At 43.1% G+C, this 24,885-nt stretch overlaps 2 protein-coding genes across 9 annotated transcripts in view; one reads left to right on the forward strand and one right to left on the reverse strand.

The window, feature by feature from the left end:
- Positions 1–213: 213 nt before the first annotated feature.
- stpg4 (sperm-tail PG-rich repeat containing 4) lies at positions 214–7,578 on the forward strand. Of its 8 annotated transcripts, none has more exons than XM_084375430.1 (9): positions 214–317; positions 1,036–1,160; positions 1,261–1,389; positions 1,561–1,617; positions 2,128–2,382; positions 3,847–3,911; positions 4,203–4,248; positions 6,823–6,927; positions 7,351–7,578. In XM_084375430.1, the coding sequence occupies exons 3-9, from the start codon at positions 1,300–1,302 to the stop codon at positions 7,456–7,458; spliced, it is 726 nt and encodes a 241-aa protein (XP_084231556.1). In that variant the 5' UTR covers positions 214–317; positions 1,036–1,160; positions 1,261–1,299; the 3' UTR covers positions 7,459–7,578. The 8 variants fall into 8 exon arrangements, with proteins under 8 accessions (XP_084231556.1, XP_084231554.1, XP_084231555.1 ...); XM_084375428.1 differs by having other exon boundaries at positions 1,036–1,105; XM_084375429.1 differs by having other exon boundaries at positions 1,036–1,389.
- A 7,833-nt stretch (positions 7,579–15,411) lies between these two features.
- ttc7a (tetratricopeptide repeat domain 7A) overlaps positions 15,412–24,885 on the reverse strand; it is a 48,609-nt gene continuing 39,135 nt past the window's right edge. The window contains exon 20 of the mRNA XM_084374743.1: positions 15,412–16,809. Within this exon, the coding sequence (XP_084230869.1) occupies positions 16,591–16,809 (219 nt within the window). The 3' untranslated portion in view covers positions 15,412–16,590. The remainder of the gene's footprint in view (positions 16,810–24,885) is intronic.

The raw sequence follows: 24,885 nt of genomic DNA on the forward strand, positions 1-24,885 counted from the left end.
CAAAGTAACATGTATCATCAGGTACCATGATGAAAAGTACAGAACGACCTAAGACAGCATCTCCTGTGTGTTTTCTGTGTCTCTGTGTGTCTCCTCAAGTACTTTCAGGTCACACGAGACTTCCTTGAAGAGCAGTGTAAACATGAATTCTTGGCTCCTTCGAACCATGTGTTTCATGTAGCCTAGCAACGAGGCCGAATGTTGTGCTTTTGCTCCCAGAGCGAGATTTTCACTTCAGGTGATGGGTGTTTAGTTCTGCCCTACTGAGAGAGGGAGTGTGCCTGACATCACACTCCAGCCTAGTTCTGCTACAAGAGGTAAGATACTTCAAACTTCATGCATAAAGAACAGAGTTAGTGAGAACAGGATTTGTCAGGATGAGCTGCCTCTTTTCAAGGATCCCCTTCTTCCTAAACACACACAACTACTGTACACTCATGTCTACATTTTTGAGGTACTTTTACTTTACCTGAGTATTTCCATTTTCTTCTACTCTATACTTTCACTCCACTACATTTAGAGGCAAATATATGTATATTTTAACTCCACTACATTTATTTGATAACTTTAGTTACTAGTTACTTTGCAGATTGCATGCTGCATCAAACCCAAAACCATTAGCCTGGCTGTTAATCAGTCTACTAATAGCTTTACTTTTACTTAGGTACTCTTCATATGGGTGACTTTCACTTTTGCTAAGGTTATATTTTTACACGATATCTTTACTTTTACTCAAGTATGAGTACTTTTTACAACACTGGACAAGAATGTTAAATACAATCAAAATTGTATTTTATGTTCTATTATTTTACTAACATCAGAGGAGAGGATAAGTTACATAATAGAAGTAATCCTCATTTAACTGGACCCCAGGTGGTACTCAGACCCTATTTTGGAAACCAGGGCTTAAAAACAGCCCTGCCCCTTCCAGACGTTCAGAAGAATGAGACATGAAATCTTGTTTTTTCTTGTACTGGAGTGCAATTTGCACTGTAATGGCATTTTTTGATCTGTATATTCTGATCAATCTCACAGTATCCCTCCAAATATCACATGATGGTGGATGATGATGTTGAGGACTAAGCGACTGACTGCAGCACACACAGTATGTACCTTGGTCCTGGCTCGCCATTGTGTCTTAGTCTCAGGCAAACTGGTCGGTGAGTCTAAATTTAGCCCTCCACCAGGCCAGCTTGTTGAAAAATTGATCGATAGTGGAGTCGCTGCTATAGTAACAGTCGCAGTTTTAATGGTGGTCAGGTGTCACTGGATCCCCAGTCAAGCAGACAGTGGACGACAATGAGTACAGCGCAGTATACTGCACCATGGAAAAACAAAGTCGTCTCTACAGTCGGTGACATGTCCAGGGGTGGTAATAGAACAGATAAGGTAAGGCTCTTTACAGCCCTCATAACTCAGTGTGGTTAATGAGGACACACTGATCTGGTAAAGCACGGGATGATACATGTGGAGATGCATCAACACATTGTTGGCATAGCAAAGTCATCACGGCAGAAATAATCTAGTGCGTCTTGGCTTCTATCCTGTTCTTATCTTCAGGGTGATGACAAGGTGGACCTGTGTGGCCGGGGGAGCTGGTGGCTGGGAACACTGAAAGTAGGTGTCATACTGCAGTATGCTTTCAAAGCCTGTCCGAAGAGCAGAGGCTGTAAGATCGGCTTCTGTGCCGGCCCGAACACTTGCCACTGGGTTATCAATTAAACGTGGCTCATGTGTAGATAAAGGAGATTTTCAGTTAATGGCTTTTATTTCAAAGCACTATCCCATTGTCTGTGTCCATAGTGTGCTGTCTGCCAGAAATACATTCATACACTTACACCACAGTGAGTCCAGTCCCTAAGTGCCTTACAGTGCATTCATGGAAATAATGCATCAAACTAATTAATTATCAGTTTATCTTAATGTGATCCCAGCTCTCAGGCTCAATTGTTAATTAGCTGCCTTCATCTTTCTATGAAGGTATCCTATATGAACAATGGAGGCGGCTTTACATTAACCACTGTAAATGAATGTAAATGAGCAGCACATAACTTGAACTGTAATATTTTGAGCTCTGTCCAGTCCAGTAATGGCTACAGCATGCTAACAATACCTATCTTCTTCCAGGACACACCCGTCCCTGGTCTCTATCATGTCCGAGACTTCATCGAAGAGGCTGAACTGAACCCAGTGAGGAAGACCTATGGGTTCAAAGGTGTGGGCAGAAAACCCAACACTCTGGGTGTACGTAAGGGGGATTTGCTTCTACCCGGGGCTTACAACTACACTGACTCCATCCAGGAAGTCCTGATGCACCCGGCGTCCTACTCTTTCAAAAATTGTCCACGGCCCGACATCGTCACCCTGGGTATCAGGGACAAGGTGGGATTCGGACATCACCTTTACAGATCTTGTGTCCTATTTTTTCTTTCTGAGAGTTAGTTAAGATACAGTTCTACCAGTGGTTCCTTTTTCTGTTCCTCTCGCACATGAATGAGGAAGTACATTGACGTGATACATGCCAGTGATTTGGTGCTATTTCACTGAGAGACGGTGGTGGTAACTATGAGCTAACTAAGAAATGTAACTATGAGCCTACAGGTAAAGAAGAAGAGGATGAATAGCTAGCAAGAATGGATAAAAACAATGCTGGTTTTCAAATATTTAAAGAATAAGATTTTTTACATTTTTTAAATCTGTTCTCAAGGATACAAGCGATCTAAGAAACACTGAGTCTAACCTTTTTTTGTTAATGAGAGAAGAATGGAGCTGAAGCTGTGGTAATTAGCTTAGCTTAGGATAACGACCAGAAATAGGCTAAAGCAGGTAGCTTGGCTCTCTCCCAGGAAGAAAATATACCAGGAGACGGGTGGTGGTGGTGGTGGTGGGGGGGGGGTTGACATGCAGCAAAGGGCCCAGGCTGGACTCAAACCTCGGGCCGCTGCAGCGAGGGCAAAGCCTCTGCACATGGGATACCTGCTATACCAATGGGCACCCCATCTTCTTGGATTCTTGTCGGAGTGTGGCATTTTTTTGTCTCAAACCGACCGACTCTGAGGTACCCATGAACTACTTGTCATCACCGTGATGTGCATAGAGACGCTTTGCAAAAGTACTGGGTGTTTCATGCTGAGGCTTTTTCTTGGCGACACAAGTTTGTCCATCTGCCCAGTACTTCTGTGCAGTGTCTCTTTGGCTACAAGCAAGACGGTACCAAAACTGGCAACCCAACTGTGACGACAAGATTTAGGAAAGCTGCCCAGCTGTTATTCGCCAAGAAATAGTTACACCACGGAAGTCCTCCATAAACCACTAATCTCTGTTTTGACATGGGTGAAGCCAGGGGTTGTTGAAGTCTGGCACTGTGCTGTTTCCACCTGCTTTCAGTCTGTATGCTAAGCTAGGCTAATCACCTCCTGGATCTTGCTCCATGCGTCATGTACAGTATATGTATATATATATTTTAACGTATACAGAATGGAGAAATCCTACAATGTAATAAAACTAAAGGTGATAACTTCCATGATGTAATGCTGCAATTTAAAGGGTCAAAAATGGAGTCATAGCTCTCTATACCAACTAGACTCAGGTGTGTATTTCTTAAGAAGTATCTATAAATGTTTCTGATTTGAGTGAATTTGGCACATCATCACAGTACTTTGCTTCAAAATACAGTAGGTGCTCCTCAAAATGTGCCTGCAGCAGACTAACTGAAGCAAGGCAGAGGACGTGTTAGAAACAGAAGCCAGCTGTTGGCGATGTGACACAGTAGACAAAAAAGCAACCTCATGGTGATACTGTCATATATATTTAAACACTTTTTTTTATCTTTATTCCCCTTGCCAGCATATAAACACTTCACCGTGCGACTACAATGTGACAGCAAAACCAGTGGAGAAGATTCCCTGCAAGTAAGCACTCGACAAACAGCCTCTCTTTAGCTCTCAGATCACAGAAGAGCAGACAACCCATGAATCATCCCTTGATCGCTGAATCCTTCCTCCTCACATAACTTCTCCTTCCCTCTCTCATCTCCTAGCGGCATAAAAGATGGAGGAGCAATCACCAGCCTGCTCTCTCATTTTCTTTGCCTGTGATCATGCACGTCCTTATCCCTTTCTTCCCTCACTGTTCTCCTCTCTTTTCTTTTTTTATCTTCGGACAGCCAACCACCCCCCCTCTCTTCTCTCCTCTTCCTCCAGGCATGTGATGTTTCGGTCAACCGTGCAGCGGATCACCTTTCCACCTGTAAGTATCCAGTCACCAAGACGAGTTATTAGGACCATTCAGTCTTTCCATTGCCCACAAAAAGGCTTCATTACAATACACTTTCAATAGGTTTTGGTTACAAGCTATGACCTGATGTGTATCTGGTATGTGCTGTACGGGAGCTAGTTATGACAACCACAAGGGTCAAAGAAAACCGATCCCACAGGGTGTCTGATTGTATCATTTGCCCCATTTTAGGGCCCGTTATGGCACTGCACTAGCTGACCAGTCAGCTTTGGTTCATATTGCAGCCTTAGCCGCGTGTCCATGCTGGTAGCTGATGGATATTTGAGCCGTGCTGGCAGCTGCTGAGTGTTGACAGAGAAGGAAAGGCGCTAAGAAATCCCGAGGGTGTTATTACTGCAGAGTTGGGAGCAGTTTTCTGGCGTTAGTGGTGTCACAGCGACTCTAAGACAAGTTTATTGTCAAAGGTTAAGCACATATACAAATCCCGCAGTGAAGTCAACTGAAAGCGCAGATCATTGAGACGACTGACCTGACAGAAGTGGACAGACATTAGGGGATCAAAATTGGAGCGTCTTAATGGTTTACACTGGGAACTCTTGGTCCATCCTGAGACAGGAAGCAATAACTTCAGTTATCTCTGAGCCTCGCCTCCGAGCCCAGAATATAATGAAAAAGATTTCCACACATCCAAAGAAAAACCTCCAGTGAGCTGAGGATGTTTGGGAACACAACAAAAAAGATACATTCTCTTTTTTCTGATTTGACTTAATTTCCCCATCCTCGGGCCACTGTGTGTCCTAGATTTACATGTTGTGCTTTTTCGCAATATCGACTGCACGTGCTGCTCGGAAGGAACAAATCCTCCCTTGAGATTCAAACCTGTTTGAATTAAAATCATAATCCAAGACATTTTCATTGGAATAAATGTCCTTCTCTCTATTGCTGGAGCACAGATGTGATTCAACCTTCCACTACTGCATGAAAACTTGCCGATATAAACAACTGCTGTCTGGTACTTTCTACTTGCCACAATGTCAGACTTCGTTCCCTGACTTTTCACTTAGTGAACTTGTAAGTCAATGTTTTCACTTCACATGAACTGGCCCAACATTTTGCAGAGATGTTCATGGTACCCAGAGGATGAACCCCAAAGGTTTTGGTGTTCTCATGACTTTTACACTACCAACACCATGAGGTTGTCATTTGTGTTTTTCAGTAAAATATCTGAACAATTATTTGATCAGTTGCCATTAAATATATTAGAGATATTCATAGTCCCCACAGGATGAATCAGCATACCTTGAATGATCCCCCAACTGGGATTAAATGTTTACAGCTCAAAACTAAATATGTCTGATACTGGTTTAGTACTAATTAGCAAATGTTAGCATGCTAAAAAGCTGGTAATAATTAGGAAGAAAAACGAACAAACAAGTTTTCCAATGCATTTAAAGGTCTTGGATTCACCAATCAAAAACAGGTCAAAGTTTTGAAGTTTCACAGACATCCACAGCATGTGCCAGTTACCTTGCCACACAGGAGAACGCACTGTGCCACAGTAGGAAAGTAGGCCAGGTGCTCTGGCTCAAGCACTCTCACACACACACGTGTGAGAGAGTTTCACTACTGTCCATCGGCTCCCGTGAAATACACCTGCATTAGCACCTCTGGGAGCATCAGGCAAGCACGCAGGGCCCAGCAGGCTAGTTGCTGAGGATCAAGTTAACTGGCAACTGAGATCAAATGGCATGTAATGGTAGCAGCCACCCCGCCAAGGAGCAGAGGAGAGGAAAAGACACCTTCCTGTCTCCTTCTGTCAGAATCAGAGAGCAGCTGAAAATGAAAGGCTGGTCCTGTGTTCAGGGACAGGGAGGCAGTTTTATGTCTGAGGAGGAGGGTGGTGGTGGGGGGGTGATGCTATTTCTGCATGGCACGCCGCTGGTGATGACCAGTATGTGTGTTAGTGGGTAAGAGGGAAGGAGAAGTGAAAGGCAAGGAGAGAGAGAGAGAGGGGAGAGAGAGACACTTACTTTTGACAGAGACAAACCCTAAACACAGATCACATAGGTGAAGAAACTACAACACAACCAGAGGCCAGCACAGGTCATAAAGACAAGAGTCAAATGATGTCATAGGTCTTAAAATTATAAGTATGGGACCCTAAAATACATCTGGTGTATATGGTCGGTGCATGCTTCAGATGACTTGAACACAGTATGGTATAACAATAGGTTTCCATTGTGTTATAGGTCCCAAGGGAGAAAATTCATCTCACGCATGGCTGTAAAATGTTAGAGGTCATGATAACCAGTAGATCATGCTTACACCATCAAGCTCGACTGGACACATGTTGTCTGTACTCTGTCAGCTAGTTTTATTTTGATGCTTAAGAACGTTTGAACTCAGGTGACACCACAAAAATGAAGGTCAGTGTTCTCTTCTGAAAGTCTAGTCTTCATCCGTTGATAATAAACCCTATGTGCTCACGTGCTAATGATTACATGCACGCCGTGGTCTACAGCTTGATCACAAACCACCCGATCAATCCACCAAATCTATGATAGCTTTTATCTCTGACCACCTCAGAAGGAGGGACCTGCTCCGTGCCACTATAATCCACAGACCAGACCAGTGAGAGGCATCACTTCCTGCTTCAAATCCACATTGCCGCGGCTCCACTGTGAGCACTCAGTGAGTCCACTTCCTCCCATCGAACTACATTTCCTCTTTAGGCTGCACACAGGCCATCTGGGAACATACCCAGCACTGTATTATTACCACTAGTGGTTTCCTTTTTACAGTTGTATATCCTCTCGGCTGCAATGTGACATTGGGATTCTCGATGATTGAGTTAAAACACAGCGTAGTAATGTTTTGATTTAATTTCAGTAATGATCTTATCGTTGTTTTGATGGAAATTCATGCAAGTCGAAGAGATAAGTCATGATTTGGATAACTGGAACATACCATTCCATGGAACATTACACCATTACATAACAGGATGCGGTAAAGAAAACATACGTCATTTAGATAAAAAACAACATGTTTTTCTGTGTCTGCTCTGTCTGAACCTGCTGTGTGTGTGTGTGTGTTTGTACTGTCTGTCTTCCACAGAAAACCCCAGGACCCGGTGCCTACGAACCTTGCTGGAAGTTGGGTGACCGTCTCGACACAGAGGCCATAGACCCATCATTTAGCCTCTTCTTCCGCAACACTGTCTAGTGTGAAATTTATTCCCCGCAATGGCGCGATGCCACGACCTCATCCATTTCTCCTCATCCTGTCAGTTTAGAGATCTCGCATGACTCGACCTTATTTAAGAAATAAAAGTCAAGTAATGAATCTTCAAGAGAAATAAAAACCCCTGTCTCTTATTACTTGGACCAGTGTTTATCTGCATGTCAGTGAAGCATTTTGCGGTCTGCCAACGACATAATAAGCTACATCGTTGTGCTCAAATCGCTTTAGTGACGCCGGCCATGGAAGCAGAATGATCTTATCTGCAACAAAGGGTACTTCATTCCACTTAACTACATGTTCCCGGTATTGCTCTCTCCCTCCATCTCTCCTCTCTCCTGCCCTCGCTCCTCTTTCCCTCTCTGTCAGCAGTCAGGCTGCTTTGCCTTCCTACTATCTCTGCCCTGCGATGCACTCGGGAGGAGGAATGCTGCTCAGCCATGCGTCACATGCACATAGCTTAGTGTGGCATGCTGCACCCTCAGATAACACATTCAGTATTAGGGGCCAAGGCAGTGGCACACAATAAAACAGCTATTCTTATCGCTACCTACTCTGCATACTCTTTTCTTCCGACGAACCGAACAAACACGGTCAATAATGTTGGGACACAGAAAACAGCAGTGATAAGAATCGTCTCTGTGTTCAACATAATGGCGGTGTACATAACAGCGCAACAGGGGACAGAAATACAAACAAACATATTATTAATGTGATCCTGGAATGTGTTTTTAATCCTTATTTACTCAGAGGAGGGTTTTGCTGAGCATGCATGCACTTAGTCAGAAGTGCTTCATATTCATGGTCAGATACACTCGTGCCGAGCGGCAGAATTTAGTGTAACGGCCAGTCAACAGTTGTTGAGGCAGCGCAGAGTTATATTCATCTGTTCTGCCCACCCAGATTCTGTTATTAGATCCAAGGATGAGAATCTGAACCGTGATAATCAAAGCCCACTTTCTTAAGCTTTATTTTAGTCTTGTATCAGTTTTACAGGATGAATAATCACGCATAGGAACAAATATCAGGAAAGGAGTTGTCATAATGCCATTAACAAACAATAATATAGCTGTGTCACTGACTCATCTGTGACATGTTTACCATTAACAAACATGGCTTCACTTTCCTATTCTTCTTTGGTGGATGTGCATTAAAGATGTACTAATCAACGGATCACATTAGTGTGTGTGAATTGAGAGATGTGAGTTTCTCCAGTACATTTGTTTTTTTTGTATTACTGCCTGCAACTTTAAAGTCTCTGTTAGATCTCACTCCTTTCATCAGCCTTGTTTCAAGCTGGGTTTTGTTTTTTTTTCTCTAGCTCTAATTAAACCCACTTCATGCTACCTGCCCTGCACCAAACAGCAGACAGACAAAGTAAGTGGCTAGCTTGCAACGCAGTGAAAGGGCCAGGCATTTTCTTTCACATATGGAGCTTTACTCTGTCACATGTTAGGTCACTCACACCTTATGAGAGCCACTAACTGTTGCTGTTACTTGTTCCAGTCTAAAATTAGTAAATTAGTTGATTAAGTTTGAAGAAATTGGTTTATGGACTGATTTATTTTCGAATGTCCTCTGACAGAAGTGCTGCCAAGTGTCACGGAAAACCACTTTTCAACAACAACAGGCAGATTGTGCTCCTTTGTAAACGTCAATGCTGAGTTAGTTTATAAATGTAGTAATAGGGTTGATCTGGAAACTGTACAGTCTTTGTTGAGCTAACAGTTACTGCTCCATGCTCTCTGTCACCAGTCTCGGTAGCCTAAGTATCATATTTGTTCTGCTGCAAATGTGTTTTGACACTGCTGTGTTCTGGATAGGCTAATGTGCCATTTTAGGACTACTCAGGGAAATGTGTAGTGTTTCCAGGAATGTGCTCGGTGTTAAGTTTTCCTCGGCCCACTCTGGTCATATATTAGTCTCATCGCCTGCTGTATCAGCTGTATTGTCTCCCAGATCCACCTGTTGTGTTCTGTTAACTACTGTGTGTGTCTCCCTCCCCTCTGTGCATATTACAATACATGGGGTTTGTAGCAGACGGGTGTGTCCAACTACATGAATGAATTGAAAGATAAGATTCTGAAGTATTGTCTGAACTCAGCAGCAGCAGCTGTCCACGTTTTTTGTTCTCAGTGTTTATTTTTTGCATGTTAAAAAAGGAGCCAGTGCCACATCTGATGTTAACCGATAGTAGCTTAATGTGTTGTATTTTTAGCTTCTATCCTATTGTTAATCTATCTATGAACTTTATAGATAACACAAATGTTCCTGTCACACTGTGGTAGTAAAATATCACAGGGTTGTCATGTAGTCCTCATAAAACCAATAATAGTTTTATGTAGTTATAAATCTAGTAAAACTATATATATAGTTTATGGTTTCATTTCATAGTGCTTGGCTCCAGGCAAAGAAAGGAGGGCCCTTAAATAGAAAATCCTCTATTAGGCCTCCCTGTCATCTAGAGACGACCTGGCAACATGCTCATCATGTCAAACTGGCCAGTTCTGCAGCTCTGTATTCCTCTTCTGTCTGAAACGCTTTTTTAGCTCCTGTCTCTTTAAGACATGTTCAAGAACCTATTTGAAACCCTGAAGGAAAGATAAACAACGAAAAAATGTATAACAGGTTTCCTTTAACTTTCTTATATGAAAAAAGTTAAGTGTAAAGCTTTTTCTACACTCTCGCAACAACAGTGGATGTAGCGTTCAACACACAGTGAAGAGGAGACATGTGGAGCCATATTCGTAGTGATGTCACTGAAAAACCCAGCATGTTTTTTGGAAAAGCTTAATTTAGACTGCTTTCACCCTAGAAAACACATCTGAGAGATCACTAAAATAACTGTGACGATGCAACCTGCTGCTTGACAACAGGTACCATTTTTACCATAAAATGTGAGTTGTGGAAGCCATGTGACAGAATCGTTAAGTTACCTATAACTGTTTATGTGGGCTTCGTGTATTCTAGCTTCTGCAAAGAGTTTTTTGTATCCACAAAACATCTCAAACCCCCTCCACTATCGGTTCATGCATCTGGTAGGGACTGTTCTTGTCTCTTGCTTCACTCAAAGCACTTCAGGAAGGAGAACACTGACGTAAAACATGGGCGAGATTAGCAGATAATTTCAAAAATAATTTGAAACTTGTGAGGGACTGTACATAATGAGGCGTCGGACTGGCTCCTTAACACGTATTGACATCAGTCAAGCGTTCTGTTTGGGACAACAGTCAGGCGGGCCGTGCTGAACGTTATCACGGCACATCTACTTTGCCGACTTTAATCTCGACCACTCTGTTTTCCTTCGGTTGCGGACACTTGAGAGCTTGAAGTGGCTCAAGAGCTGGGCCCTTATTCCCCCTGTCATTATTCTGGAGACAAAGGAGCGCACACTTCCACCCGGAGAGGAAGACAATCTTATTAACATGGGGCTTTGCATGCAGCCTCTGGAGGGTCGGGCATGTGTATCCTCTGCTTGTGAGGAGGACACAGTGAATGAGAGAGATGTGAACGTGTGTGATGAGCAGCCATTCTGCCTGTGGTCAAGGCATCGAGCCCCCGGTAATCTCTGTCTCTCTCAACCCCCAGCGCCCTTCCTCCCTTCTCATCTCAGTGATCTCCACAGTCCAGCACTGATCTCTGACATATGCCTCATACTGACGACTTAACACCCTCCATCTCCCACAGCCTGCCTCGACCACAGGCACGGCTCGGCACCCGCTCTTTCGCTGTCAATCAAAACACTCCTCGTAGACACATTGCTTCAAAGAATACGCACGCAGCTCCACAATGCGACGAATGCGACGCGCAGGCATGCTCTTTTGATCCTCTGCTTTTTAAAAACGCACTTGCAAACTGATGCGCAAACCTGCAAACACATGCACACATACACTCAATTCTTAAAGGCTCTATAGGCTGGGAAAGAGATCCAAACTACTACTTCTCTTTTCTGTATTTGGGAAAGTGGAGTTTGAAACAATACTGCAGAGAAACCGGATGGAAAGCACTGCACAAAGTCTACCACACCCATATTTTCTCTTTATCTGTAGTAGTATTTGTCGAGGGGACAGTTTAAGATGCTGGCACAGTGGACTTATATCATTTAAAGGTCATGAGAACATCTGGTGTCAGGACAGGTCGCGCTGGCAGCCCAAACATCAACTTCAGCTTTCGGGAGCAGCTTAATGAGATCCGGTCAACATTCAGGAAGCAGTGTGGCACATGAGCGTGGTCTGGAATAAATCTGTGTTCCTGGCAGCTTTCAACAAGAGGTGACCCTGCAACCCAGTGGTACAGCTGGGCCCGAGTCAAGGACGTCAAATTAACAGCTAACTCAGTGCAACACGCTGAGAAAATGTGACCCTGCTTCAGAATGATGACGAAGGCAGACCACGGGAATTTCCTAAGAATGTTACACAAATATACCCATAATCCAATCCCAGTGTGGGACAGATGTCATTATCAGTCGCCAAGTCCCTGCTAAAGGTCGCCAAACAAACAAACCCTCAAACAGAGAGGCCATTGTTCATTCACTGACATTGTTCCGCACTAAAATGGCCTCCCAGTATCACCGGACCGGCCGGACTCTGTCTCCCTTTGTCTCTCGCTGTATCACATGAGGACCTTGAGAAACTCCAACCTGCAGTAAGAGGGTCAAAACAAAGAGGTGGCAGGTTCAGAGGTGCTGCTCCCTCATGTCCTCTTAAAGTCTAGGTCACATTCACTCTCATCACCACATCCCACACTGAGGGTGATGACTGCCCAGCTGAGGAATTTAGTGAGCCGTGTGACACACCGGGAGGGTGACCAGGTATCCTTTTACCCCCCTCAAGGTGCTGACAGACGCATCGGAGCAACATTACGCTTCTATTAAATGACATTTAAAAGTTTAATCAGCTCCAATGGCCGACTGTTAGCGAACAAGAGGGGGTCATTGTTTAAGTGGGTAATGGTGCTGGCACCATCACGGCGTGTGTGGAAGTGGACCAAGAGCGCCGGAGGCCGATCAGGTGAGCTGGAGTGATTGATGGGAGGGAACGCACTGCCTGCCAAGCTGCCGTTTACTGTGTTATTACGCCCGGTGCTCGACAATGTCAACCCCATAAAAGAGCATCAGAGCACGTCCCAAAAACGGTGGGGTGAGAACAATGTGAGAATAATGTGACGCTCATTTCATATCATTAAGGGCTGCTTGTGGATAGCACAGCAACAGACTGTATTGTGTGTTTGAAAAAGTGGCCTTTTACCCTTGTTTTGTGTTATTCACAGCTGTATAAAAGTTTTAGTAATATTATAAATCTGTCTGTTTGATCTGTAGAAAAGCTAAAGTGCTAAATGTTTTATAACCTATTTGCCACAGTATTTCTTGGCCCGGCCAAGGGACCTCCACGTTTTTACATTTTGTTTTTATGTGCAGATTAAATAAATGATATACACATGTTAATTAGTGAGTTTTAGAGGTGCTTTGAGGCAGATTTTGCTATCTTTGGATAGAGCCAGGCTAGCTATTTCCCTGTGTCCAGGCTTTACGCTAAGATAACACAAGCTAAGCTGACTGGCATCAGGTTGTAGCTTCATATTAAGCAGACGTGAGACTGCTTTTGATCTTCTCACCTAACTCATGTCACAAAAGAAAACAAGTGATTTCTCAAAATGTGGAACTAGTTTTTAAAGCAACAGTATGTGGAAATTGGCATTTTTCACTCCATTCACTCTATTACAAGACACTGAACCATCAGAGTGATTTCAAAGCTACTTGAAAGGTGAAAAAGTCACATAATGTTGCTTCGAACCATTCCCACCTGTAAAAATGACATTTGCTCATTCATTTTCTGGTGACGCATTTGTATTGCAGCATATATTGATTAAGGCAAATGCAATGTCATAACCGTAAACATCGGCTGTAAACCGCAGCTATAAAGCAAGTCTGTGAAATGACAGCAAAAAAACATTTATTGAGGGTTTTTACTGTGAAATCTTTGGACAGTGCTCAAGTGAAGTCAGAATACAAAGCTTGCCTGTTTGCCAGAGTATTTCTGAGAATACACTGTGTGAACTCCTTACCTCGAGGCTATTCTTCCAGCATGGGCAAACATTTGCATTGAACTCAGCTGGAACACATTTGCCCCTTGGGTACGGAAAATGCATACGTCTGCTGCACCAGTCATTTTTATTTATAAATGAGATTATGGAACCACACCTGATCCTTGTAACCTCCATCACAACCCCTCACCCATCCATGACTCGCTGGCCTTGTTTGGACATCACAATGGCGGTTTATGGTTTCCTTCTTGGCGCCCTGCACCAACACCACCCTGCCCATGCCCTCCATATGCCCCTGCAGGATTGGCATCGACATGCACACATTACCGTGACCTGAATACCAGGCCCCAACACACACACACACACACACACACACACACACACACACACACACACACTCAATATGGTCAGCACACTTGATTGTCAGTTATTTGTTATTGATCACCATTCAATCCGATATGGCCGCTACTTATTACATGATGCTGCGTGTGATGGTTGTGTGTGTCTAAAGCAAGCATAAATGGACAGCTGATACCCATTGTTCCTCATGACTCCACCCTCATATCACCCACACAGACTGTTTTGTGATGCTCAGGTGTAGAAGTGAGAGCGTAACCAGAGCGACACGCCCGGGTGCTCTGACATCACGATGACGCAGGCGCTCATACACAATGAGATATTATGCATTCTGCTCATTGATCCCAGGTGTATATACTGTATGTGTGTGTGTGTGTGTGTTGACACTCGGTCAGCTTCATCTGCCCGTTGTCATTCTGAGAGGCTTTGCAGCAGGCCGCTTCCTCCATTAATCCGTCTCCTTTTACCAGAGCTGTCAAGACCATGGCATGTGTGTGTGTGCCCGAGTGTGTATTTAAGCATGCGTACTGTACCGCACAATGTGTTCCTGTGCCCCTCATTGTCAGCGTGTGTGTGTGCGTTGTGCATGTGTGAGCGCACCATGTAATATTTCACTCCCTTACCCACAGGGATTAGACCATTCATCTCCCGAAGCCCCTGTGTAGGTGTCACACACAGTGCTAATGAGGAGAGGATGGAACAAGGGAGAGCCGGCGAGCGAGGAGGGAAAAAGTAAAAATAGATTTTTCGGATGGCAGAAAAGAGGCGACAGTGATCGATAATTCCTGCGCGGAAATCGAAGTATTGATGAATGAGGGATTTTCGTGCCGGGAGCGATGGGAGTGTGGGCGATTGTGGAGCTTTATAAAAAGACAGGAGAAGGCAGGGATTAGAGCTTGTAGCCCTGCAGGGAGGGAGAGGGTTAAGAAATGGGGGTTTTGCTGAGAGCAAAGGCAGGGACTCTTCCCATAACACAAATCAATTTACACCAGCCTGAGACATTGATTATAGCTGGCTCATACCTCACATGGTAACAGCAGACATCAAACAGACACTGTCAAGCCTGTAAAACCACACAACGGGGGCATTATCTGCCTCTCGCTGTGTGTGTGTGTGTGTGTGTGTCTTGCCTGTGTATGTGTGTATTGTTCAGCAGACCAGATATCTCTCCGCTTCCCCAGTTACTCAAACAAGGGGATGGCTGCTAGGCAACCAAGCCACATCACATCACATCAGGCAAGCCGGGAGAGAGCGAGAGACATAGAGAGCGTAGAAGGAGAGAGAGATAGGAGGAGGAGGAGGGAGTTTGGAGGCAGAAAACTGTGCTGGCAGTATTACATAAGCCGGCAGCCCAGTCCCACTGCTCACATTAATGTGGTTAGGCACTCGGAAGTGATGTCCATTAGTCACAAGTGACAAGGCAGGTGAAGACACAGCATCCAGCAGTGATTTTTTAAAAGCCATTGTTGTTTATAATGGAGAGCATTACGAACAGATGAGTCAAAAAAAAAAAACAACAACAACAACAAAAAAACAACACACACACACATTATGAGCGGATGAGTCGCCTACTGTACCGTACAAACAGAACAAACAGGGACTGATAACACCCCAGAGGGAGGGTTTAAAACAAACACACACACACGCATGAGGATACATAATATGAAGACACACACGCACACACATACATGATAATGACATATGGAATGATACACAAACGCCCCTGCCGGGAGACGTGTGAGCTCTCATTTGAAGACGAGAGGATGGGTGTGTGTTCGTGTGTGTGCGTGTGCGCACATAAAAGCTGCGTCAATCAACATGATCATCAAAAAAACATCAAAGGCTAAAGTAAGCAGCAGTGGAGCTGCTGCAGTGACTGACAGCTTATACATAATCAATGTATCTGCATCTCCACATATAACACGACAACACACATTCAGTCTCAAGATGTAACCAGCACATCTCTGCAATTTAGGAACCATTAGAATGAAACCCAGTGATTCTGATTATTAAACATTTCTTTTGTCACTAATTGCAAAAGAGCTATTACTTCTGTACTCATAACTCCATAGGAGATGTACATTGTTACAGTACTTACATTATAACATTGTTTTCGCTACACATCGCTCTGTTCTCTGCAAAAATCTGAATCCCTTTGTTGATTTGCACCAGCTAACCTATTAATAACAGACGCTAGGAATGCTCATATAGTATTTTGGGAACGATTAGACCAAAACTGAACGACTGACAATGAAAGTCACTGAAATTGAAAGGGTAATGTGTGCATGCCTTGTTATTGACAATATACTTGTTAAGGAAATGCTGATTTGCATTCTTACTGAAAGCTAGATAAGAAGAGTGATACCACATTTATATCCGTTTGTTAAATATGAAGATACAGCCAGGAGTGGGTTAGTCAAGCTTAGCATAAGGACTGAAAACAGGGAGAAAAAAGGGATTTGCTTGATTATTTCTTAAGCTAAGCTAACCTAACCATCTAGTAGCTTAAACTCGATATAACAGATATAAGAGTGGTATCAATCTCCACATCACACTCCTGCCAAGAAAGCAAACAGGCCTTTTTCCAAAATGTCAAATTATGCATTTAAGGGACATTTTTCCAGCAAGCACTGCTTTTCAATGTATCTACATCAGTGTATAATTATCCAGCAACAGGCCGCCTCCTTAAACCAAAACCTCCACCCCAGCCCAGACCCCTCAAAGCTCCCTGGGGATGATGGTGAAGGGCCGGACGGGGCAGGAAGCCTCCAGATCCAGGGCTGTCAAGAAGCAGTCTGGGGCCTGGCTGGAGTCCCGAGACTGCAGGGCCTCGCCCAGACCACTCCACGCCTCGTGTGAGGTGCTGTGGACTTGAACAGCATCACGCAGGACCTTTTCCCCGAGGTGGACACGCCCAGTTTTTACCAGTAGATGGCCCTGGATGGACAGATGGATAAAAGACAAGGGAGAAATAAGAAATGTTGTTCTGCAGTGATGTATATAGTGATTGTAACCTAAAGGTTGACCTGTGGCATGCCTTTTAACAATAAAGAGTGGTGACATTACATTTTACTTCAGTACCTTGTACTATATTGTTTCTCTCCCAAATGTCGACCATTAAAACGTTTGTCATGGCAGGATAAGACCAGCAGATGTGAGGTAGAAGTAAGCAGATGGTGGCTTTTTCCAAAAAAATCCAAATCTTGGATTATAATGCCTGCTGTCCTGTGGACTAGTTTAGTACGACAAAAAAAAGAAAAACGGCAACAACAACCAACAGTACTACACTTAAGTAGAGTCATATTCAACTGGGACTGTACAACTGGAGGGAAAAAATCCACAAATCATGGGATTAGAAGCAGCCGTGTGCTGAGAGATGATGTGGTGTGTTGGGAGTCAGGCACACTGATACACACACAGTCAGGACAGTGGATCTGTGCTTAACCTGCTCGCCTCGTCATGGGGACCATTTTTTTGTTCAATCATGTTATGTATACTTTGTCTTTTTCCAACTTTCAGGTAAAAGGAAAGGTCTGTTATTTACTGGTCTCAGTTAATGTAGTTTAATGCAGATACTGCCTAGACAGCTAATCCATTACAATGCTGTCTTTAGTCATGGTTGAACTGTAATCTGAGATTCAGGAATCCAGAAAATCATACCCAGCAGACAAATCAGCAACCTGAATGTGCTGGAACTGCCATGTGAACTGCCTGCAGTTTAGGTTGTAAGTTTACTTGAATTATTATTAATTGTCTATTATGAATTTTTGATCCATAGAGGTTTTATATTTGTACAACTTTCCAAGAGCCGAGTACAGCGATTTAAAAATATGTGACGTCATTACAATGTAAAGTATATGGGTCGAGCTGGAACTTGTGGATGGGGTCTACTGCGCATTTTCAGCGAGCTGCGTAACCAGGACGTAAACCTGGAGGCTAGACTTCACTGGACTGAATGGGCTCCATCTTTGTATTCAGTATCTATTTCTATTTAAATTCTCTGAACCCTGCCCTAGTCGATAATGCTACAAAACTAAACCTATCCTTTTCCTCTGTGGAGATTTAGCCACTTTAATGCCAGGGCTTGTCTTGTCCATCAAATATAATATTACACAGTCCAAGATGATTGTAATTGGTTTAAAGAAATCCAAACAAGTGTTTATTATATATATATAACCAGAATGATGGTGGGTGTGAGCCAGATTTTTCTCCAGCGTTGGCACTGCACCATGGAGATTTAACAGGTGTAGAAAGAGAAAATGACATTGTGGTTGACGAGCAGCCTAACCCAAGATGGCTTAACATTAGCCCCAGCGATTGTACATAGCTCTCTAGAAGTCCCATCCTTAAAGTGAAGGAACTGGCTTCACACACCCTCGATTCCTAAATACAAGGCATACCCCTGGCTCATGTTGGCATGTCAACTATGAACACATGACAACTTTGAAATTACAAGAATTTGTATTTCTCCTGTAGAGTAGGGGCTAGTTACCTCCCCAGCTGCTAACTAATGTGGAACTGCGCGACAGTTTTCGTAAAAAACAAACACATTTAATTTAAGTCACCTCCGCTCTATTGGAAAGCAGAGAAGGCGTTTAACATTTTTTCAAAAAATCAGTACTAATACGTTTACACAGTTTGTGCTGAATTGTTCAAAACACTCAAAGTCGTTGGTACGTTCCTTTACAGAACATGTAATTCCATAGAGTTCACTTGCAGTTGCGTGCTGGGAAACTACAGCCCAGGGCTGTGCCAGGAAGAGTGGTGGATATGCATGCAATCTCCACACTAACTGGTTTGATACTGTATGAATGTATGTACTGTATATGTGCGTGTGTGTGTGTGTGTGAGGCATAAAAAGCTGATAAAGCGCAGAATGAAAAGTATGTAACTGGCATCTCATGTTAACTGTACACGAAATGTCATCATATGGATATATAAGTTGAATACATGGTTGTTAAAGCCGATGTGTAAGAAAAATGCTGTCAGTGTGTGTGTGTGCGTAAAAAGGAAAACATGTGGGAAAGTGAAGGATATCATGGATGATATCTGTTGTCACCATGTTAAAGGTCATGCAGAACTTTGTGTGAGTGTGTAAGTGTGCTCTGTCTCTTCAGAGACTCAGCTCAGTTGGGGCGCTGTGTGTTTGAGAGGTCGGCAGAAAAGGGCGTCACGCAACTGACCAACAGCATGGAGTCAAAAACAGTCTCACACACACACACACACACACACACACATAGACACACACATATACAAGCTACAGTGTCACATGCACACTCAAGGTGACAACAGGCAGCTTGCACAATATCATCCCCTCCCTTACTTTGACTATCTGTTACACACACACACACACACACACACACACACACACACACACACTGAGCTGGCCTGAGGTCAGACAGACGAGTCTTGTTATGTAGTCTCTGCTCACAAGCTCCAGATTAATTGGGCTGAAATTCACATAGCTGTCTAGGGGCTCTGATGCAACTTTCAATAAAAGCACACACATACACACACACACACACACACACACACACACATATGCACGCACACACATGTTCTCTCTTCCTCTGTTCCTCCTTTTCTTCACTGCTGCTGTGAGGAAAACACAGAGGAAGATCCAAACTCTTGGGTACGGAGAAAACCTGTCACAGGATGCACATACAGGGTTACAAGCTTGTTTCTATGCATGTGTGTGTCTATGAGAGTGTGTATGCATGAACAAGTGTGTGTGGGTTGCATGATGTATTCTTGCTGACGGTTTGGCCACTAGCTTTCACATCACACCGTCTGTGCTCTTGTCTCCAGACTCACAGGGGTTACATTGTTCCAGCGTTCCTAGCATAAACACAGTCAGTTATTGGGCTTACACACACACACACACACACACACACACACACACACACCAACACTCACACCCTTCCATCTGTGCCACATGTCAGTTATGCTGGTAACCATGGAAAAGTTGATCCTTCTAGGTCAGCGGCTCAATCAAATAAACACTACTGTATATACAGTGGTCTGATATAAACACAGTTGAGGCCGAACAAGACAAGCTGACAGGAGAGCACACACACCACAACACACACACACACACACACACACACACACACACACACACACACACTGGCCAAATGTTTTCTGTACTTAAAAGAAGAGTTCAGCATTTTGGGATAAAGCATTTGTTGTTATTTTGAGAGTGAGATGAGAATATCAGTCTCAGATCTGCGCTTTAAGTACAGAGCTGGCTACAAAACATGGTTAGACTAGCTTAGCAGCGGGAAACAGCTATCCTGGCTCTGTTCAAAGTGTATGTGTCAGCCTACCAAACCACTACGTTTGAATTAATTACTGTAGTGAGTAATCTTGTTTGTTTAATTGTTTAATTATTTCTTGACAAACAACAGTTTATCCATCTGCCTAAAAGGCTTCTCTTGTACTGTGTGTTGCCAGACAGCATGTACCGTGAGGATGAAGTAATGGTCTCTGTAGGTATGACGGTACCAAACCCGACAACCCTCAGGCCGGTCACACCAGCATTTGAAACGGTTACATTTTGCGGCAACATAATATCCATGAATCACTGCTGTGAATGGATTTATTCATGGCGGTGAAGTAAAATTCTGCTAATGGCACTGTTTGACTGTGTTAACCTGTGAGGGAATGGAGCCCCATAATGTGCAAAATGAAGTATCTATCGTAGCCTATTACAGTTATGATGGTACAAGTATGTATTTAGAATAAACTGTGCTAACCAGTGTTAAACTAGTCTTTCAGGGGAGACCTATGTTTTGGGGGTGGAGGGGTGAGAGGTTACAGTACACATACATGCACATGCATGAATGCCCCGCCTTAGTACAAATATGAACTATCTGTACAATGAATTCATGCGGAGAATATGTAACATGAGAACACAAAAAAGGTTGTATCCTTTGATGACATTTTGCACAAATAAACATGCATGTTGACAAGAGCTTTACTATTAGCCTAGTATTTACTTTAGGAACCTAAATATACAGAGAAATATTCATTCATACCAAAAAACCAAATCAGTGGCGCCAAAAATTATGATATTTTAGAGCCAAGGGAAAGTGAGACATTAGGGTGGACCAGATGAATTAAATGAAATAAAATACACCTGGTTGTGGCTTCAGATCCTATAGGTCCTGTTTGTATCTGCATGCACATATTCACATATTTTCATTTAGGACTGTGGGTCACCAATGAACGTGTGCGTTTTGACCAAGAGCACAATGATAACCTGGTCAGTTCGCTGCAGCACTGTTCAGTGACACATCAAATACTGGCTCAGTTAATTAAGAAAAGTGACAGAGTGAAACTCAGGTCATCTTCCAGACTGTTACACTGACAAACACCTGACCGGACGTGTTAATGAACAACAGCAGAAACACACACACACACACACACACACACACACACACACACATTATGCATGTATCACTGATGCTGCATTTTAAACAGGCTGTGTGGTGCACTTGTGTTCAACTCTGAGTGGTGTGTGAAGGATAAAGAATGACTGAAATCGGCAGTTGTGTTTAGTGTTGCTGGTTCAATGGAAATCTCTGCAAATTTCCATTTTTCATACATCCACAGCAATTAGGTTATGCACTTTTTATTTCCTTTTTGTAGTTCCTCCTTACATTGAACCCTTGTGTTAACTTATTATCCCCTTGGTGGTGAAGTTGATAAGCAAGCAGTTGCTAGGCTCCTTAGCTTGTTTCAATGAAACTAATGAAACATGAAATCATGTTTTATCTTGCGAACAAAAGAGGGAGTAAACTACACGAAACGGAGAAAATCAGTACTTGGAGAGCTACAGTATTGTGACTTACTAGCGCTAGCATTTCTCCGCTGGCCACCATCGCGGTTAGCTTGCTAGCTACAGCACAGGCAGTTACTATGCCACCAAACTTCAATAACCACATATTTCACAAAAATGTTGAGTAATTTTAATGTGCCAGATAAGCTGTTTCCACCGGCCTCCAGTATTTATGCTAACCCAAACATGAGATTGAGATCTACCTCCCTATGTCACTCTGGGAAAGAAAAAAATATGTCCAAAATGTTGAACTCTTTAAGTTTGAGACAAAAAAGGTACCTGAGAAAGATAAACATGACATAGAGGCAATATGGGAAAGATTTTCCATTGGCATGAGAACGGGAAGTGAATAATAAGGAACAAAATGTCTGAGGGAGTAAGCGAGGGGCAAACAGGAGAGGAAGTGAGTGAACAAATGTGTTCAAGAACATTTAGACTGCTACCAAGTGTTTCTGGCATTACACTGATAAAACTGGTAGGCTATCTATTGGTTTCGCTTTAATTACTCCCAGCCATCTGTCTCCAGTTTTACCTCAGCTGATCCCATCGAGCTTGGCAGCGCAGGTTCGTTTCTTGTCGTGCCATTAAAGCACAACTGAACTGAGCTGAGCCAAACTGAGCGAGTGGGCAGTGGTGCTTCCATCCATCTTTCAAGCTAAATTTAAGCAGACTTTTTCGAAACGCTGCAAACAATACATAACATTTAATCAAGTGTATTTCCATCAGCTAGATTGAAGAGAAAGAAAAAAAGCTTCCTGAATGTCACAAACAAACACACCCAACAGAGATTTGATTATGGGATTGATTAGCATTGGGGAAATTAGTTTTTGCTCTTGAGTGTCAGCTGATATTATTCATATTTCATACTCTGCAAAGACCAAAGGAGTACTTTGTAATATTCTAACGTACCAACTACGGCTAAGCAGCCACCACAGAGATTTATGTATGGGAATAATATTTATAAGATAACTTCTTTATTGCCAAAAACTTTTTCTGCCTCGAGCAAGCATTAAAAACGTTTGATTACATCATAGTTTGTATAGAAACTATAGGATGTAACTTCAGCTAATGTATAAACCACACATTGATTAAAAGTCACAGTGTAGGCTTTGTGTGATTAGATCTGGATCCAACTAAACTAACCAGATACTGATCAGACTGCTGGTTAGTCAGAGACACACTAACATTAAAAGAAAAAACAAAATCAATCGGTGACATAATGGTGATATGGACTAGTTCCCAGAAAAATACATCACAGAAATTAACGTCTTAGACAGTGTGGAGACAGCTGAACTCTAATTTTAGACTTGCAGTCTGCTGTTGTCAACCAGGCTGCCTGTAGAGCTGAAGAGCTGAGACTGACTAGACCAACAGGAAAATATGAATATGTTATGTAAGTTATGGTTAAGTTTAGGTACAAAGTTAGAAATTGTTATGTCGTTTTAGTCTAGACAATGTTAAGTGTGAGCAGCCCAGGTCCATAAGGTCCATAATAATGCAATATGGCAGCCAGAGGGCGTGTGATGTCACCCACCTTGTAACCCAAGTCTGTTGAAAGCCTGTAGGCTCACATCTACTACACACATATACAGTGTAACCCAGTGGCCTAATGCCCTGCTATTGAACCAGGAGGACAGCCTTTACCTGAACCTTTAATCCCATCAGTGGTTAAGTCTGGGCAGGCAGGGAGACGTGAGGTGAGCCGAGGCAGCTGTATTTACCTCGGTCATGTTGGCTTGAACTTCCCTTATTTCATAACCACCTAATATACAGTTTCACTTTTTTTTCTTCCCTCAAAGTAATACTAGACAGATTCTTGGAAAGTCAAAGTTAAGTCGCCTGGGTCAGATCATGTAGACAGCGTCTGACTGAGCACTATGACTGTGTAAAGACTGACCAACTTATTGCAAATAGTGAGATTTCAAGGAGGCTTGTTACGCTTTTCCTTATTTTCTGTAATGTTACACTGTTGGGCTGTCACATTAAACTTGGCCAATGAGGTAAATGTAATGCCTGTAGCAGGAACTTAAGATTCAGGCTGCTCTGAAGACTACTTTTTCAATGTTTTTTCCTACTTTGACAAGGAACTGAGCGACATTTCCTTCATTTATTTTGGAGAAACATTTCCTGCTTTTCCGTCTGATGTCCTTTAGCTGCTTTGCCTGAGCATGTCGATAGCTTTACATGTTGGTGCAACTAGCTCCTAACTGCTGCTAACTGTAATGTTAGCTAGTTAGCTCAGTTCGCCATGCAGTTAGCGGTCCTATTAGCTGACTCTCCATGCTGGGTTCTTAACCGGGGTAGTCCAAAACTCCTGTGTTACAGATGTAAACAACCTCCCAGTCCGTGCACAGTTAGCTAGCTAAAATGACAGCTAGCTGTACCTGCTAAATGAGCTCAATAGCTGCATGGCTAACTGAGCTAATAAGCTAAGAGACAAGTAAAGTTGTCCGTCCACCGTCAAAGTATTTTCTTCATAAAATATTATTCAGTTAACAGAATCAGGGAATAAATTAGGGCCTCAACAAGTAGACTGGAAAGAGGATGAGGCAATACTAGCCAATCCGTGGGTACTGCTCCTTTGCAGGCTTTCGGATGTTTGTCCAATCAGACGAAAGTGGGCTTTTAGGGAGGGGGGCCTTAAAGGGACAGGAGCTAAGGATGTGTTACAGTCAGAGGATGAACTAAGGAGATTAATATAGAGCCAAAGGATTTTTCTTCACTGTGAATCATGAAAAGCTCCTCTAGTGGAGTCCCAGACTAAAAATAGGTATTGAGCTGGAAAAGTGCACAATAGGTCCCCTGTCAGCATGATATGATATTGACCAGGCTGAGCATCTCCACCTGTTTGCATGGCAAATAGCATGTGCATGTACGGTATGTGTACCTAATGTGGTGTGTGTAAAATACCATATACTGTGCATCTACAATCGAATCCTGTATTTCAAAGCACATTCTCACCGCTCTACAGATTAGAGCAGATAGATAAATATATAACGGTATAAAAGTCAAGATGGCACACGCATTCTTGCATGTACACAGTCACATGGGAAGATAGCAACAGGAAAGGAAAAGAATAAGGAGAAGGATGAAGGAATGATTTAAAGGGGTGGTACAGGAGCCACAGAGGGGAGGAAGAGGAAGAAAGTAAGGAAGGAAGAAAGTGTGAGCAA

This window comes from Pagrus pagrus (assembly GCF_965226575.1).
Source record: "Pagrus pagrus genome assembly, chromosome: 15".
Classification (NCBI taxonomy): domain Eukaryota; kingdom Metazoa; phylum Chordata; class Actinopteri; order Spariformes; family Sparidae; genus Pagrus; species Pagrus pagrus.

Coding starts and splice junctions, on each gene's coding strand:
- stpg4 (XM_084375428.1), top strand. CDS start 1,064: ATGATGATGTTGAGGACTAAGCGACTGACTGCAGCACACACA. Junction 1,106..1,260: donor GACTGACTGCAGCACACACA/GTATGTACCTTG, acceptor AATGGTGGTCAG/GTGTCACTGGATCCCCAGTC. Junction 3,912..4,202: donor GTGGAGAAGATTCCCTGCAA/GTAAGCACTCGA, acceptor CTCTTCCTCCAG/GCATGTGATGTTTCGGTCAA.